The sequence below is a fragment of the Protopterus annectens genome, chromosome 16.part0 (assembly GCF_019279795.1).
Source record: "Protopterus annectens isolate FY-2018-M chromosome 16.part0, PAN1.0, whole genome shotgun sequence".
Lineage (NCBI taxonomy): Eukaryota > Metazoa > Chordata > Ceratodontiformes > Protopteridae > Protopterus > Protopterus annectens.
The window spans coordinates 433,944,351-433,963,624 of record NC_056750.1 but is presented as its reverse complement, the minus strand read 5'-3'; the positions used below and the strand labels follow the sequence as shown (position 1 = coordinate 433,963,624).

The 19,274-nt window shown below is 39.9% G+C and overlaps 1 protein-coding gene across 1 annotated transcript in view; it reads right to left on the bottom strand.

The window, feature by feature from the left end:
• Nucleotides 1–19,274, bottom strand: part of NEK6 (NIMA related kinase 6) — a 3,457,780-nt gene that overhangs the window by 616,517 nt on the left and 2,821,989 nt on the right. The window contains exon 8 of the mRNA XM_044058651.1: nucleotides 11,858–11,965. Within this exon, the coding sequence (XP_043914586.1) occupies nucleotides 11,858–11,965 (108 nt within the window). The remainder of the gene's footprint in view (nucleotides 1–11,857; nucleotides 11,966–19,274) is intronic.

The window sequence follows — 19,274 nt, the reverse complement described above, 5'->3', positions numbered from 1 at the left end:
GGGCTCTAGTATGAATAATAGGTTACTTAAACAAAAGGCAAACTGAACTGGCAATAAGAAGGTTTACTTTTTTGTTTTGGAAAAAGTTCCTGTTAATCCAGGGGGTGGTCCTTGGGAGCTTATGCTCGAATACCAAGAACTTTTATAGCAGCTACATCTTAATGGGGTCTACTTTATGCGCTCAAAACATGAAAAACCTGAATCCAAATAGCGCGACACATAAAGAGCGAACCGCAAATACGTCCAACGTACTAAAGCACGAAATTTAAAACCTCGAACCGTCATAGTCGGCCAACCCACCACTAGCAACACACTACCTACCCAAACACAATAAAAAAAACACATACATACACTAACCAAAACCCTACTTCTAACTCTAAATTAAAGCACCAAAACCCTACTGCTAACCCTACACTAAACCCCACATACACAACTATCTATGCACTATCCTTAACCCCTCCCTAACCCTAAGGTCCGTAACTACTGCACACTTCCCCTATGGAGCTATACCCAAACAAACTAAATATTCCACACACATACACTTAACAAAACCCTACACTAAACCTTACATACATTACCTACACAAAACCTTACATACACTACCTACCTATGCATTTACCTTAACCCCTCCCTAACCCTAAGGTCCGTAACTATCGCACACTTATCGTACGGAGCTATACCGCAGACGGGACAACTATATGAATTCAATATTTCCACTTTTGCGGTTTCATTCGTTTGACGTATTCGCAGTTCACTCTTTACGTGTCACGCTATTTGGATTCGGGTTTTTTAGCTTTCGAGCGCATAAAGTAGACTCGTCTTAATGCTAGTATGAAACTTGGTCTGAATTACATGGTGCCTTTAAGCAACGTTCTAAAACTGCGTGCTGCTACACTTTAGAGACTGAAATTCCATTTAATGTTTTTTTATTTTAAACACTAACATTATATGGTGTATAATCAGTAATCCCAGTTTAAGTATCATTGACATACTTATGGAATACAAATCTGTTTTTTAAAAAAAGTGTTTTTTCAAATGTAATTTTTCTTTAAATGTAGTTTTTAGGGGTGATTTTTTTTCCTTATTTGCAAATAGTCAATTAGTCATGTGATTTAGTGTTACTTTATAAGAGGCTGGTTGTGTTATGAAAGCATTTGTTTTGATGAAGTCCATATGATAGTTTCTTTAGGATAAAAAGTGCTTAGCCAGTCACAACTGGAGCCCCTCAGGGATCAGTCCTTGGACTGCTCCTTTTTGGCATTTACTTTTCAGAAGTCAAGGCCAATGTCAGTGGTCTCTGGCTGACTACATTTGCAGATGACTGCAAATTAGGAGCTGTCACTGAATCTCACACTGACACAAATGTTCTCCAAGAGAAGCTGACACAGACAAACAACTGGTGACAGAGCCATGGACTAAAACTAAATGCCAAGAAATTCATAACAGTATCCTTTGGGAAGTCATCCATCTCTGGTAACTATCATATTGACAACACACCCCTTAGAGTTGACCCAGTAGTCGGGGACTTAGTGACACACATAGATAGTAATCTAGCCTTTGTTCATCATGTGTCTACAGTAGTGAGGAAATCATTCTATGTTGTGCAACTTATAAACAAAGGTATGGCATCTAAATCCAAGGAAGTCATCATTGTTCCACTATATTCGGGATTCATCAGACCTATCATTGAGTACAGTACCCTCTTTGGTATGTACCTAACCAGGCATATCCAACAGTTGGAACATCCACAGAGGTTCCTCACTAAAAGAGTACAGGGCGCAAGTAATATGTCCTGTGCAGACTGCCTCAAGGCCCTATCCCTGTATTCTGTCTCCTACAGGCTTTTGAAGGAAATCTATGCCTGACATACCGAGCATCGTCAGACCCCACTCTGATGGACCTCCTGCATATCCACAAAATAAACAGCACCAGAATTACCCATTCTGAAAGACTTAAACCTTACCTGTGATATAAATAGGACCTGCTGGAGAGATAGGTATGTATTTTAGAGACTACCCCGTCTATAGAACAATCCATGTGAAGGAGAGTTCCTCCCTAACCCAATTCAAGGGCAACTTGGGCAATTGGATGGGAAACAAGAAATGCATCCCTGGTTTGGCACCTATGTCTCTAATGGACACAGGTAACCTGTAAATGGTTCATCGCCCAGGGCCATGCTTACACTTATCAAGGCAATCAGAACTTGTCAGAGATTTGGAATGCATGGCTGGGCTTAAAAAGGCCCTTGTTGTTGTTAGCCTAGTAAACATCTATGAACCTAGGAACAGAACTTTCAAAAATCTACTTGTTGTTAATACCTTAGATTATATGTATTTTTTTTAGAAGAAGACTTGCTTGGCTATTGGCATTTAACCTATTTTTTTCTCTTTTTTGTGGTTATTAGTGCAGCAGGGTTTGTTTTCCTTTGCTTTGATATCCAATGAGACTGCTGGATTAGATACTGGTGTCCTGTAGGCAGCTTTGAAAATATCTTCCACGGCCATTAATGGGGGGGGGATACCCACAGAATTGGACACCTCGTCTTCTATAAGGTTATATACTCTGCCTAGCTCTGGGGTAGTTCCCAAATGCTCCCAAGGAAAAACATCACCAAATCTAGCAATCATATGAGGAAAAGCGAACACTTGTTTGGACTTGAGCTCAGGTTCACATTACGAAGACTCACAGTGGCTGGTCACAGTGTAAACTATGAAATACCTTTGTCCTCAGATTCCTCATCATTCTCTGAAACAACAGAAAGGTCTCTCACCAAACGAGCACTAGAGCCACGTATAGGAGCACAACCACCAGAATTACCTGTCTGTATAACACTCTTAGGCAAGGAAACCACCTCAGCCTTTTAAACAGCTATAATCTGATTCTCAGTTGTATGATGAAGCTTCCGTTTCTTTTTCTTGTGAACTTCACTACTAGATAAAAAATCTGGGGACAGAGTATTATGTCTCTTACCCTGGACTACTCCTGCACCTACAGGGTTTGATTCTACCATACCTGTGCCAAGTACTGGTGCATTCCAACAGGATGTGTCTAACTTGCATTCCACAGTGGCCGGCAAAGATGCACTAGACAAAGACAGGGCAAAAGGTAAATTATATGCAGGCTGAGCACTGGCCCAGATAAAATTCCTAATCACAGGATGAGGCATATTTACCTTGCTTTTTTCCTTTTTAGGTACCATCGGAATCTGATCAGGGGCTGTACCAGAGTTAGGATCCATCAAGTTAGGAGAGAGAACAACAGCCAGAATAATACACTAACCGTACTGCATAAAATGTATCACAATAAGCACTTAAAGTTTCTAGTAAAATGTATATCCTCACACAACTAAACTCTGCCAGACTATGCTATTATCACAAAAAACAGTTTGAAATGTGCTCAGAATTCTTTTACAACTGGCAGAAGTTACATTTCCAGTACACAAAGTCCAAACATCAAAGCCACCAATCTGCCAAACCAGTGTTAAAATTAGCTCCCCACACTTTAACCATGTTAAATTACCATAAAATAACAAACATTTAAACTATATTTTCTTGTTAGAGAGAATAAAACCTCCACAGTACATTTAAATAATTTCATTTGGGGTAAAATGATTGGATGTTGAAAACACAAAGAGCAGTCATACATATAAAGTAAATTATGTATAAATTATGAAAAATCCCAATTCTCCAATATTTTCATTTCAAAAGATCAGGTACTTTATTTTCTCTTACCTTTTTATGAACATTTCTTGCATCATAAGCATTTGAAATTAATGCAAACCAATATAACATCTTCAAATTCACAGTTTGTAAAAAAAAAAAAAAACATGAAATATGCTACTTTAAGTCTGAAAACTTTGAGTATGTGCTAACAAGGAAAGAAGTAGCCATATTACAGTTTGAAAATATTGTTGGTGTGTTCCCCGAGCTTTCATCATTGTAGCTTATGGAGAAATGCTCAAATCCTGGATATTCACCAGAATTAATGGTGGGGTCTGAAATGCTCCAAGTGTTCCCACTGCATTTACAATAAAGACTGATATAATTGGACTTTGGGTGAAGAGAATGGATGACACACACACACACACACACACACACACACACACACACACACACACACACACACAGACACACACACACCAGGCACTGACTAAGGAGGAAAAACTATCTGGTTTTAGAGTTTCCCTGTCTTACTGCAGTACTCTGGGAGCTGTGTTGTTTCCTCTGACCTTTAAAAAAGACATGCTCCTCCAGGGCCCCAAATGTTGCTGTCCTTTATAATACTACAATGATGACTAACAAACTGGGTATTACAGCCTATTTCATGCATACAGCATTTGTCATGGAAACCAGGCCAGACGGTAAGCTTGGACTTCATTTATCAGCATCTACACCTTCAGGTCTCTCTGTTTTTTTTTCACAGGCCTAGGCAAGGTAGTATTGGTTAATGGTATTACCACTTGCTGTCCTTCAGAGCTTGGGGTGCCCCAGGTCAATATTCAGAGTTCCAACACATTTCAGTATGCCCTCAGTGTAGGAGTGAATTGCGTCCTGTATACTGTCCAGCCAGCTAACTTGGAACTTTTCTGCAAGAGTCCTCTTATTTATTCTTTAACCTTGACTGTGAATACCAAAATGTTGATCCTGAAAACACTGATGGCTGGGTTAATGAGAACTCAAATAGATTGTCCCTATGACTATTCAGCCTTTTATTGAGTTTTAGCTTCACTTATATAGTTACCACTGATACATATATGTATGGGCAATCTTTGGACTGGGCTTTCATCTGGGTCTTGTGGCCAAGGATGTGATGGTGGAACCTTTTTAATTGTCCAGACAACACCTGGTCCATACCAAGATTGCCCCCCCCCCCCAGTATAGTCACCTGAAATCGAAGTGATCAGCTGTAAGAATTTGTGTAATATCAGCTGTGACTCTTTGGGGTCTATGTTCGGCTATCAAAAACACAAACCCTTGAACAGCTAAATATCATACGTAAAACATTGATACAGAACATTACGGAAAATGTGTAACTTCGAAAATAAATTCATCGAATGACCATAATTGGCCAACACCGCAAATGCAACCAAACAAGGTGGAGGGCTTTGCCTCCCCACACCCTCCAATGTGCGGGGCTGCACTCCCCCCACACCCCCCTTAACTATATATACTAACTCCGAGATCACACTACAGTGGGAAACAGGGCAAATTTAAAGGGATTCCTTTACTTACCTTATGCACTGCATTACTTCCTGGTTGTTGGCCAACTATGGCCATTTGATGAATTTATTTTCGAAGTTAGACATTTCATAACAATTCACAGCAATGTTTTACGTACAATATTTAGTTATTCAAGGGTCTGTGTTTTCAACAGCCGAACATAGACCCGACTCTTTGATACTCATAAAGGATCATCGCTTAGCAAGGGTCAGTGTGTTGATGATCCAGATTCTGCTGTTGTGGCCTGTGACACAGTCTTAGCTGTAGCTCTATTTATTGCCACTCCAGTGAATGTTATGTCCAAGATCTACCACAGCATGTAAGCCCTGGTTCAGCCATGAGTTCTGTAGAATGCATAGATTAGGATGACTCTTAAATGCACATGGAGGAGGACGTCTCTATTAGAGATTAAATTTTGTCTGCAAGGCCATTACTCAGTATACCAAACAGAGATCTCATGTGAGAAACACTTTTGTGTCTAGTGAGATCTCTTCTGCATTTTGCTGTTTGTGGGTGGTACACACGTACATCCCAGTTTATTTTACTGCCCACAAGGCCTTTTCCTTCTATCCCAGTGAGAAAGCCACAATTTTCTGTCACAAACATTGTGAAAATTAGGCAGCCTTTTCCCACTGATTCTTTTACTTTATAGTGCAGTGTTTCATTTTCAGAAAGTCCTCACTTTTACTGGGATGAGCTTAATTACACCAGTTTTGGTAATGCACTGACTGTGATTTCATTTTTTTTATGTCTGTCCTAATGCAGGCTGGATCCTAGAAAGGCAAGTATGGCTAAATCTTGCCTCAAAAATATAGATCTAATTATTTTCCAAATCATTCATCCCTGTCTGAGGTCATGAATTTTCTCCATCTTTACTAGAAGAGTATTTGATAAGTATCACTTTTAAGAAACCATCTTTGGAATTCAGCAATCTAGAGGCTTATAGCTCCATTTCTAACCTTCCTTTTATAGGTAAGGTTATACAGAAAGTGGAACACATACAGATGTATTCCTGTTCAGTACCTTATGCCCCCTTGGTTCCTTGTTAGTCTAGGTTTAGTTCTATGGATAGCAATGGTCCTTGTTGATCTCAGAGCATCTTCTGACATTAAGGAATGTGACATCCTGATCAAGCATCTCAACAATGACTGTGTCTAACTGGCACCACTTTCAACTGGTTTGCCTAAGCAGGTGGGATAGTTCCACTAAAAGCCATATAAGATGCACAGAGTGCCTCAGGATTTGATTTTGGTGATGTGTTTGCTCATGGTGTATGTGCTATAATCCAGGTGACCTGAATTTAATTAGCATCTTTGCAGCTTTTAAAGCTGCTGCAGAGAAGGACAAGAATATTGAGGCTTACCCATCTCATCTCTGTTTTGGGGGGGGGGGGGTGTATCCATATATGCTCTCTGTGGCTGAATTCTTGATAGAGACCAAAGAACATATGGTGGAGCAGTCTATAAGGGGGGGGGGGGGCACAGTCAAAGTATAATGTGACAGGGACAGATGTGGACAGACATCACTAAGACCCACTGTACATCAGCTTCTTGGGCATGTTGCAAAGGCTACAGCTTAATGCAAAAATCTTGATCACCCAGCATGGGATGATGGTTTTTACTCCTTGCTCGCTCAACTCTCATAAAAGTAACAAATGTGCTGAAGGGCTTTCACCCAGGGAAACAAACAGGTTCATAGAGCAGTCAGGAAGGCAGGGCCCAATGGTTATTATGACAGACAAGATAAAAAATACCTTTTGTATAAAAAAAAAAAAGAGAAAAAAAAGAAGAGCTGCAAGTCAAGCTGATGTAAAGGCAAAATATGGCAGCAGCTGAAGTTGTTAGAACCCGGGACATTATTATACAAATGCTGCAAATCACCAGGCTTTCAATTTAAATACCCAGATTAGTTCCACATGAACTGAACAACACAGCCATTTTGAGGACTTTGGGGAAGTAAAGTAATAATGCAACCTGATAATCACAGAGAGGCTACTTCTTACATAAACAGTCCAAGATACAGCTTCTGGTCTGCTTTAAGGAATGATTTAGATGCTCGTATTTTAGAACTCTGTTCTCTGGTAAATAAACTCTGTAACCTGCTTTGAAATATCTTTTTACAGACATCTCAATCAGGGTAGTAAGACAGGACATGCACTCGGCACAAAAGACAGGCTATCTTTGAAGTGGGAACTAAAACCAAGCAAATTACTTTGAGGAACAAATACTGAGAGCAAGTAGCATAGCTACAGCAGGGTGAGAGGGCAAATGCCCCAGGCACAAAGTGTTGGGGGTGTGATCAGATGATCCCGATCTCTCTTTAATGCAATACCAGCTTTTAAAAGCCAGTATTGCACTTGTAGTCAAACCTAAGCGCTGCAGCACTCCATATGTGGTCTAAGCTGTATCAACTGCTTGGTACATTGTAGGAAGCAGTTTGCTGCATTTTTTTTAGCTAAAACTTGAGAACTGTAGCATTCTGTGCAAGCAAGGTTTAAACTATAGCAACTGTCTTCTACAGTTTAAAAAGATTTTTTTTAAATTTAAACATGATCACTATTGCAGTCTGTGCAGGCAGGGTATAAACTCTACCAATTGTTTGCTAAATTTTTGCTACAGTTTAAAAGACATTTTTTAAATAAAATAAATTAAAGAAAGGTTGGGGACAGGACACAAAAACAGGATCTGAATGGCTGGGGGGGGGGGGTATGTTGTGCATCTGACCATCTGTTTGGCGTGTCAATAGAAGGAATATCTGTTTTTTTCCGTCACTTTTATGGTAGCAGAAGTGGAGGTGGGTCATTGATCTACCTGTAACACAGTGAAGTGCTTCATTTTTTTTTTGTTTGCTTGAAGAGCGGCACTGGTTCATAGTACTGGCCCAGGGTACTGATTGAACCAGCTAAGCTTCTGCTGAGTGCTACACCACTGTGGCATCCATGTAAGTATTCCACTTTAACTTTATTGATTCTGATTCTACTGTACCTGCTAATAACAGTTTATTCCATTTCATTATTTAACTTTCCCATTTTAGTACAATGACTTATCAGAATGTCAGCAGTCTTAAGAAAATTAGCTTACTTGCTGTATATATCTTTATCTTGGGAATTAGACTTCACTGTCCATTACCATAAAGGACTGTATCATTCTCTACTCCTTCCACCTTAAAGTCATAGATATGTACCCAGTTTTAGATGATCAAGTCAGTTACTGCCCCTTTTCTCACTGGATCCATGTCATCTGTATTTTAAATTGTTACATTAGCATTTCCTCTCAGTTTATAGATTACCACAGAGGGCAGTTAAAATTCTCAGATTCAGTTATTCGGTCATTTTTGTTCTGCCTCCCCCTAACAAGCCTTTATTCCATAAAATCTACATAATTTAAATTGGCAATATTATGCTTACTATTACAACTACACTGCATACTTTCTGAAACCCATCTGAGGCTGTAACTTGCAGTTTTGTAGGATGTTGCACAGCAAAGTGAGCTCTAAATGATAGGCCAGCTGCCTGAAACTAACAGTAAATGCTGCCTGGATAAAGCCTTCATTAAAAAAAAAACAATTGTGATTTTTCTGGGAGTTGGTATATTCCAAACAGCATTTTAATCATTAAACTCTATAGTCAGAATCAGCTTGGGGGATGCTGCTGAACACAATCGAGCAGTTTCAAGTTCCGTAATCCCCACTGTGTTCAATGATATGTGATCGTTTATAAAAGTACTGTTATATCATCAGCAATGTTATGTACGACACTTTTTTCCATTGCGGATTCTACTTTGCCACCTTCCTGCACACACAGTTTTGAAGGCTGAACATTTCCTGTTACATCAAACACTATAATTTGATTAGTATTTTTATCTTTTATGTAACATTTTGCTCATAGTATGAAAGAAATTGGGAACTGCAGTTCTCTCTTACTTCCATATGTGAAAAACAGCTACAATGACTAAATATTCTTTATGATTACAATCCAGGACACACATGACTTAGAGCTGTATCAGTCAATATTATGCTCAATGCACAGATATGTTCTAGTTACAGAATAACAGGTTAACAAATATAAAACTTAGCTACAAAGCTGAAATACCACAAATAGGGAGGTACAGCTTTCTTCTTCCATAACAGAAATAACATATACCGGGTACTGATACAAAAGTCACAGAATTTGACAAAAACTGGGAATACTGGCATTAAAAAAAAAAAAAAATATATATATATATATATATATATATATATATATATATATATATATATTTTTTTTTTTTTAATTAAAGAAAATGTGTTAAAACTGTACTGAAATGAAAAGGAAAACTGTACAATAAAATCATTACAATCCAAACCACATAAAAAGTCAAAATTTTAAAAGGTTTATGGATAAGGTCAGTAAATTGGTAAACTGCAGGTTTGGAACACCGTCAAAACAAGGTCTGTCAATACTAGGTGATGGTATAACAAGGAGACACCCTCAAAAGACATAAATGGACACCACATTACAGATGTCATTGAAAAAATACTTTAAGTGACATCTTGTGTACAGGCCACTTTCTTTGCACTTTGATTTCTGTGAGAGTACTCCTAAGAGAGCATGTCTACTGGGAGCACAAGCACAATCTTTTCTATAGCTGCTTGTTTAGTGAAGCTCTGTGCAAGAATAAACACTAGTTCAACTACATAAAACAGTGCTGGTAACTACAAAATGAAATTAACTGTCTACATATGTGACACTGCACCTACAACATTATTAGAGGAACAAACTTCAAACTTGGAAGAAATGGAAATTCAGGCATTGTACTCAGACATTTAATGCAGCAAAGAATAGATCTCTAGTAAAGAAGGGAAGAAAATGTTAAATGTGCTTATTCAAACTGTACTTTGAGAATTCTGGTTAAACATTTCCACTATGCTTGCAATAATCTGTTTTAACCTGCTGCCTTCAGATCATAAATGCCATACTATGCTGGTTTAACAATGCAAAAATGTGGTTGTCACATTGCAGGGACATTTGAGATAAAGTGTGCCATGACACTGTAGTCACAAAACAAACCTAGGTTTTGATAACAAAGGTGAGACAACTGAGTGGAGCAGAAAGGATCAAGGTGTGGAAGCAAGCGTACACAAGCTGGTCCACTTATTATTCTTACTGAGGCTGGCATAGTGGAGCAGTGGTTAGTATTATTGTTTCTCAGTGTTTGGTTCTCCAGATCTGTTCTTCCCTTTGTGCAGTCTGCACTTCCCCCTGTGTCAGCATGGATATTCAAAGGGGGGTCTGGTTCCCTCCAAATCTCAGAGACATGCCTTACTTGAAATGGGGTTCCTCCAAACTGGACAAAAGCATTTCTTAAATAAGTGAATATGGTATCCCATTCAGGATTAGCTTCTCTGTCTTGTGCGCCCAGTGAGTGCTTGAACAGGGGCTGGCTCCCACATGATCCCGAACTGGATTAACCAGGTAATCAGAAAATGAATGAATATATATTCTAAATGATGTGTACATAAGTGTTTAATGTCGCAATGCTCACAGTTGATGCCTCTGAAAAAAAAATGATGAAAGAGATAAAATCCTGAAACTGGAGAGAGAGAGAGACACACACACACACACACACACACACACACACACACATACACAGCTCTAGAACCATAACAAAAATTAGAATGAAGCATACTGTAGACGGCTTAATTATTCCCCTCTACAGTCACTATAAACATTACAGGGAGACAAAGTGGTCAGTTTCAGAAGGATGGGTGTATGACATAATACTTTGTTATGTTTTTAGTAAGAACATACTGTTTCAGAAAAAAAGCAACAGCTGTGAGGAGACAGGACTATACTTTGCAACATCTTGTCATTATTCCTGAGATAATGTTAGGGCTGAAGGTAACTCTGCAGGGAAACTATACAATGCAAGCAAAACTGAATTCTGCCATTGCTTTTCTTGGCAAAATATATTTCTGCAATATTCTCACAATTTCAAATCCAAGATGGAAAACATAGATCCTCTGAAATACAGGACATTCAAACCAACAACTGGACATTTCTTGGTTTTGTTACATCAAGTACAATAACAGAACTCTGTGAGATCTGGCTGAACAACTACTAACCAGCTTGTTTATGAGAGAAAAAGTGTTTCTTTAAAACAAATCTACGACTATGGTATCCCAACTGATGAAAGCATTGCATTACAGAACTTGCATTTAACTGCAGTATCTATAGTTGTGTATGCAAAACTTAGATGGAAATCCACTTTTACTCATTGCTTACATACAACAGAATTCAGAGATGTGCTGTCTAGCATCATCAGCTATTTATACTATTCCTTTTATCTGTCCCAGTTTTTCAGTAGCATGTATTTGCCCTCTGCACTTTCCTCTCATTTGTTTTTGTTTTGCTTGGTTACCAAATCAATAGTAATCTCCATGTTCAGATGACAGATGCTTCTCTACCCATTTTATTTACAAGTCAAACATAAGCAGTTCAGTGAAGAATTTTGCTAACCTTATTAGGGATACAAATTATGAAGAAAAAAGTGAGGAGACGTTAAAAGAAGTAAGTTATTCTTTATATGAAGTGGTTGCATTTCTGATGAGGTTCTTAATATCCCATGTGAAAGGAAAAAGTGAATTTCTTTTTAACTTACCTAAGGAATGTGCTGCAGTAGTTTTCGAGCTGAAGAAGCGTCCCAGTCCAAGATCTCCCAACTTTACCACTCCTGTTGCAGTTATAAAGACATTTGCTGGTTTTATGTCTAATGGAGCAGAAGAAGAAAAAGTGCAGGTCAGGTCACAGAAAAGGCAATCTCCATGGCTATTTCAGCTTTTCGGGCCTGTATCAGCAGTAAAATAATATGAATGTGGTTTATGTCTTCAACTTGCTTTTAAGTAAGACTCACAATCAACCTATTCAGCTGAAAGGTCAATTATTTATGTATTTATTTTTTTACTTAAAGTGCAAGATCTCCCCCAATGTTTCTCTCATGCAGAAAGTGAAACCCTCTAGCTAATAGGACTAACTAACTCTGAGGTCACAAAACCTTATGTTACGTTACAAAGATTTTACTAATCATTAGTTAAAGTAAATGAACTCTACAATCCTTGTTGGAATAGCATGGTGCTGCAGTTTACTAGTAACAGTATCAGAGGGGGACTTCTGAGTGATAGAACAAAAAATGATGAGCTAAGGTGGATTATTACCTTACATTCAGATAAAGGTTTTTGCCTTAATGATAGTGTTTGCTTGAAACCCTTTTTGAAAACTCGCAAATTATTTCATTAGAATGTACTGGTTGCTAAGGAGTTTAATGATCAATTGATGTTTTAATCAATTAATGGTTTACCCACATTTACTGAACCAATAGGCTACAAGTGTGATATCAGTACCAAATCCACCAGTGCCGAGACTGGGACTACGGAAGGAGCTAGTATAGGAAAAAGCAAGCCAACCTGATCTGCACTGGAAACTGAAGAAGATGAGATGGCTCCCCTCCTTTCAATCTAATCCTTCAAAAAGGGTTCCTATTATGTAATCGAAGACGCAATCCTTCGAATGCATCTTGATCGAACTTGAAAGCACGACACAGCAAAATAGCAAAACGGCATATACGCGATTTCTTTCCCTAGGAAAGAAATTGCTTGGCCACCTCTGTTACTTTGCTGTTTTCCTCAATGTAGTGTGATCTCGGAGTTGGGGGGGGGGGCGGCGAAGCCCCCCACTTTATGTAATGTTTTGAAGTTTTTATTTATTTTTTGAACAGCAATTTTAATCGCTGTTCCAAGTGTACAAGACTGTAAGCTTTCACTTACATGGGGTCGATATAATATAGACCCTTCAAAAATGCCCTTATCATTCGGTCTACGTAGAGGAATCCCTTAAAAAGAAAGGAATCCCATTGATAGTAGTAATATTTTAGAATGATTCTCAGAACCTAAATGCCTAAAGTTATCTGTTACCACAGAGGGAAGTGAAGCCCTGACCTTTGGGACAGCTTTACTGGAATACCAGGGCAGGGAGGAAAAACATCTGATGGGGCATATAGTCAGTCTGTTTTAGTACACTGTCCTCTGGATGTGATGAACCTTATATAACTTACAGAGTTCTTGGTGGCAGGAGGTTGACTGTCAGCCAAACTGCTGGCTACCAATAAATCATCCTCTAAAGATGGCAAGACAAGAGAAACAGGTACAGACAGAGGGAAATTCACCTGTAATAAGTATTAATATCTTTGCTGGAATTCTGGTATTTCCTTTTGCTCCCACTGAAACATCTCCTTCATTCTGGTAATGATGTCAGCAAACTACAGGTCCTCGGGAGGGGAATCTGAAGAAAAAATTTTCTTAGAATGTGATCTCCCTCATGGTATGGGAACTTGAGAAATACCGTCTAAATCTAATTCCTGTCCTTCAGTCTGAGAATCAGACTCTGAGAGAAGGAAAATCTGTTTCTTTTAAAATTCAGAGAAAATTCAGAATTCAAAGACAGAAAGACTTGAAATAAACCCAGCCAATCTTTCCTGTCTATCATGTGTGAAACAGAAGAAAAATGCTTACATTTCTGGGATTTTTTTTTCCTCCCAGAAGACTCCATGTAAAAGACCCAAGCCAAAGACCAGTTCCTTCCCTGGGTAACAAGCGCCTTAGGGCAGCTTTGTAGAAAGGCACTGTCTCCTCCCTCCTCTGACATGGATAAGTGTGGCTCTTCCTTGCTCGAAGAAGGCAGCCAAACAGCAGCATTGGATGTGCCTGCCTGTCAGTCCTTAGTGATTCTCAAGAAGCAACATCAGAGGGATCGACAGGAATCACTGAGTGATCTGAGGCACCTGAAATGGCCATAGCAGTCACCAATCTGTGGTTGAATTAAACAGGAAGCCAGCTTGAAGACCAATAACATCTGTACAACTTTCTATTTTTCACAGATTGGGGAAAGAACAACTGAAGAGCCTAAAGCCTGGTCCATGTCTCCACCAAAAAAGTGCCTAGCAGGTAGCAAAGCTATAAAAAGTTTGTGGTACAACATGACTGAAAAAAGATAGTTTTGAGGTCAATTTTCAATCACAGCCCCCTAAAACTGCTAGTCCTACTCCCAAGAAATACTTTTTTTTACTGAAAAGAAAAATGTTTCCTCAAAATATGTAATTTTTTTTAAAGTCCTCCTCACAAGGAATGTATTTTTTTATTGAAAAGAAAAACTTTTCCTCACAAAATGTAATTTTTTAAAGTTATTTCCCCACAGGAAATTCTAACTAAAATTATACTTTTAAGGTAATTTTTTTTTGAGACAACCACAAAAAAATCTAAGCCCTTAGCAATAATTTCTGATAGAAAAGTTAAAACTTTCTTCACAAAAACTGATAAAGTGGAGAGTGTTCCCCTTTGGGATACTTATCTGCCCAACTTTGGAGAAGTGCCAACTGGCCCTCAATCACTGGAATCCAATAAGGAACATAGCATTTCTACAGCAAAAAAAAGTTCTGAAGGTTTGGTACCCTAACCACTAAATTTATACTGCTTTACTTGAGTTGTTCGGCAGTTAGGGCAGGTTAAGAGGTGCCCTTATGCTTTCGAAGCTGGCCAATTGTCATATTTTGCACAGGATATAACCCATATAGTTTAGGCTACTGCAACAGTGATCTAATAATGAACACTGTGTTTAACAATATGAGTTACGGGAACAATATATGCAGAATACAATACATGCAGAATAATGTTTTGGAGGAGGAATGATGTTTAAGGGAAGGCAGGGATTGAATGAGCTATGTAATATTCGATTGACAGTGACTGTATAGAAGACCATATGTGTTGTGATGTATAATGTATGCAACTGAAAGTATGTTAATATGGTTTGTTTTCATTTATATTAATGCTTTGCTTTTGTATACTTTTTTGGTGGATTCTTTATTAGAAGCCAAAATAATATCACATACACGGGAAGAAAGCCTGGGCTGTATAACTATTACTGGAAGTGGAGAAACCATGCGGTTAGTCTTAGGCCTCAGATGTTGGTATGTTGGATCAGTGATGGGTGTGACAGGAGATCCAGAGTTGGCTACAATATCCGTGGAGGATAACGAAGATGAGACCATAGGAAGGGGAACTATACTTGACGAGGCCAAAGGTGGGCAATAAAGATTACTGAGATATTCAGCCTACTTGCTTTCTGTAAAAATCTGGAAATCAGGAGAAGAGGAGAGTTAAGTATAAAGGGGCCCGAGGGTCAAGCATGAACTACAGCATCTCTCCGTGACTTCCCCTGATGGGGATCAGTGCAACGGACCACCTGCACTTGTTGTTGAGGGGAGTGGCAAATAGGTCACAGCAAGGTCAGCCCCAACACCGGAGGATCATCTCCACCAGACTGATTGAGAGACCACTCATGGGGTATCAAAATGGATGTTCTTAGTTTGTCCGTTAGCACACTGGTTTTCTGTGGAATGTGCATTGTTATTAGAAAGTGGTCTGAAGAGATCACCCATTCCCATAATCTCATGGCCTGTGCAAAGTGGATAAGATCAAGTTCTTCTGTTTGTTGATGTACCAGACTACAGACATGTTGTTGATCTGAAATGCAATAGTCTCCAATGGGTCAGCATCTTGAAATGCCTGCAATGCTAATAGGACTGCTCTCATCTCTAGGATACTGATATGCAACCTGGTGTCTTGGGGGGACCATGTGCTTTGGACCATTCTTCACAAGAAATGTCCCCTCACCCCAAATGAGAAGTGTCTGTGGTCAAAGTCATCATAGCTCCTAGTAGAACAAAAAGTCTGCCTAGATGTAGATCATCCAATTGTACTCACTACTCGATGTGTTTTTTGCAAACTGGGGTGAGCCTGACTGGAAAAGATTGGGGTTGATATACAATGGACCACTGTACAGCTAAAGTCAATTGTAGAACCTGCATAAAGAAGCATGGCTGCCTTACTGACTTTGATGGAGGTGCTGAATGAGCAAGGAGAAAATGGAACTGACTCCATACAGTGGAGATGCGATGAAGAGGTCAAGTTTTATTGTGTCTAGAAGAGCACCAATAAAGTCTAGGCTCTGGACTGGGGTTAGGTTTAACTTGGAATGATTTAAAGTTATGCCCAAAGAACTGCAAATCTGGAGAAAATAGTCACTGGGATGTAGAATTAGATGCTTGGAGGGGGTGGAGAGAACCAAGTAATCTAGACACTGAAACACCTGGAATCCCTTTAGTCTTAAGTGAGCTGCCAGTACTGCCACGTATTTGGTAAACACCCTGAGGGCTGTGGTAAGTTCAAAGGGTAGGGCTCTGAATTGATAACTGGCTTCCAGCCAGAAGCAAATATGTCTTCTGGATCGCCAGTCTATTTTGATATGATAGTACGCATTCTGAAGATCTATAGAGTACATCCAATTGTACTTGTGTAGAAAGGATAGAATGGACTGGACCATGACCATTCAGAACTTTGCTTTCTATATGTACTGATTTAAGTTGCTTAAATTCAAAAAGGGTATGAGGTCCCTTGTATTCGTTGGCACTAAAAAGAAGTGTGAATAAATTCCGAATCCTATCTGGTATGGAGAGACCTACTGGATGACTCTCTTGTCTAGCAGCTTTTGGATTTCTTGTGCTGCTGCCTTCTTCTGACCGAGTGAAATGTCAGAAAGTTTCCCCCTTTTGCAAGATGGAAGAAGGGAAAATGGTATGTAATAACGGGTTCACTACATATGATTAAAAGTTCATATGACCGAAGCCCATTTGACTGAGAACAAATGACCGAAAGTTCATTTGACTGAAAACCCATATGACCGAAAACTTATTTGACCGAAAAAACAGCACTGGCAGGTATATGCCCTGCTCCCCACTGTAGTGCGAACCTGGAGTGAGAATATAAAGTTAGGGGGGTGTGGGGGCACAGTCCCCCACATTTTGCAACCAGTTGTTACTGATGTTGTATGTTGTAATGCATTTTTAATGGATACACATGTATATAATAGTACATAAACTGCAATTATGTGGAGGGCTACACCCCCCACATCCCCCAATGTGGGGGGCAGTGCCCCCCACACCCTCCTAACAATATATTCTCACTCTAGGGTTGTACTACAGTGGGGAACAGGGCATATACTTGCCAGTGCTGTTTTTGGTCAAATGAGTTTTCGGTTATATGGGTTTTCGGTCAAATTAACTTTCGGTCATTTGGTCTCAGTCAAATGGGCTTCAGTCATATGAACTTTCGGTCATATGTAGTGAACCTGTAGTAATCTGGATATTATAAGTATCACCCATGTATCTTGTGTTAGGCGTCTGGGTGCAAAGACAAATGACCAGCCGACTGCCTCCAGAGTTGGATAGTCGAGCAGTGCTTCAGGAGCGCTGAAAGAGCCTATCTGAAAAAAAATCTCTAAAGCCCTGATTCTTTGGACCTCCTCTGCCTACTATTGAAATATCTTCCTCTGCATCTGGAGGAATTGTCACTGCGTGGATCTTGGAAAAATCTCTGAGATTTCTGGAACCATATCTTGCTGCCTCTCTGATTCCTAGAAAAGGTTCGTTGAGGCATAGAAAACTTGATTCCTATGGCATACTGGTCTTTCCATCTTGTTCACTACGGGTAAGCGTCTCTTCTACTGATGGCCCAAACAAGGAAGTGCCATCAAATGGGGTGTTAATAAAAGATGTGTTAAAAGGTTCTGCAAAGTCACAAAGCCACATCCAGGCATGTCTCCTTATGGCAATACCTGAACCAGCTGCTCGTGAAGTGCCTTCAGCTGTGTGAGAGATCAACCTCATTGAAGCACTGGATATGGACAAAAGAGTGGTGAGTTGACAGGAAGTCCATTTGAAATCCTCAGCAGATATGGACTCTGAAAGAGTATTTGAAAACTCCTTGGTCAAATCTTTCTGAAGCCGCATAAAATCTGCCAGATAATTTAGTGACCTCAGGATATAGGCTGCCACAGCAAAAACTCACTTTCCAAACCTGTCCACTGTAGACTTCCTGTTAGGTGGATGGACAGCAGAGCTCTGTTATGCTAGCCCTTTCTTAGTGGCTGCTGTCACAACCATAGCATCAACTGGGACCCCTTTGTTCCAGTGCAGTCTGTCAGGCGGGGGGGGGGGGGGTCCAAAAACTTGTCAGGTCTTTAAGAAATGGTTTTGATGGTTTCCAGTTCCTTCCAAGCCAGACAGGCAATGAAATCAATATGTTTTTCTGCCAGGGGGTGTGTAACTCAAGACATAGACAGGTCAAACCCTCCAAAAAAGAAACTATTCTTCTGGTGAGGAGTTTTGGGAAGACCTGCCACCTTTCTGTTTCAGGATCTCTAGAATATCTCCAAAGGAGATGTCATCTAGTGGTGATCTGGGGGACCCCTCTCCTTCATCAAAATCAGTATTCTCCATGAGAGACTCCAACAGAGAGTCAAACTGTCTCCTTTTACACATCCTCTTCCAATGTACCTCCCCTGTGGGAAGTTCACGTGATGTGTCGGAAGAGAGGAGAAGTTCCTCTAATGAAGCTGGCTGGACAATTATTGGTTCTGGCTGTCCTTGTGGAATAGGCCTGAAGACTCACAGCTAGGAAACGATAGGGGAAAGAGAGTAGGATATGAGGCATGAGAAGGTGGTTCTCTGTCGACAGAAAAAGCCCTTTCCACCTCCTCGAAATCCAATGGACCCAGAGAGACCCCCAACCTGCCTCCTTGGAGCCAAAACCCCCTGATGAAGGCAGGTCTAGAGCCTCTCGGATACGCACCTTGGGGGGTGGAACCAGATTCAAACTTTCCAGTGCTGAGAGGAAGGGACATATACAACAAAATCAGAGCCAAGCCTATCTCCTCGGATCCAACACTGACACTTCAACTCGGAAACCCATTCTGATCAGAAAGTACTGGAGCAGAACTAGTGAAAGATATATCTGGAGTGGAAGAGGAAGCTTGCCTCAGATTTGACACTGGACCTCTCAGAGATCTTGGATCCTGGGGCTCCGAAAACACAGGATGGATTGGAGAAGGAGATAAAACAGCTTTAGAAGTTTTTGGCATATTCACAGATCCAGCAAAGGATGGAGCTGGTAAAAGCATATTTTACATGC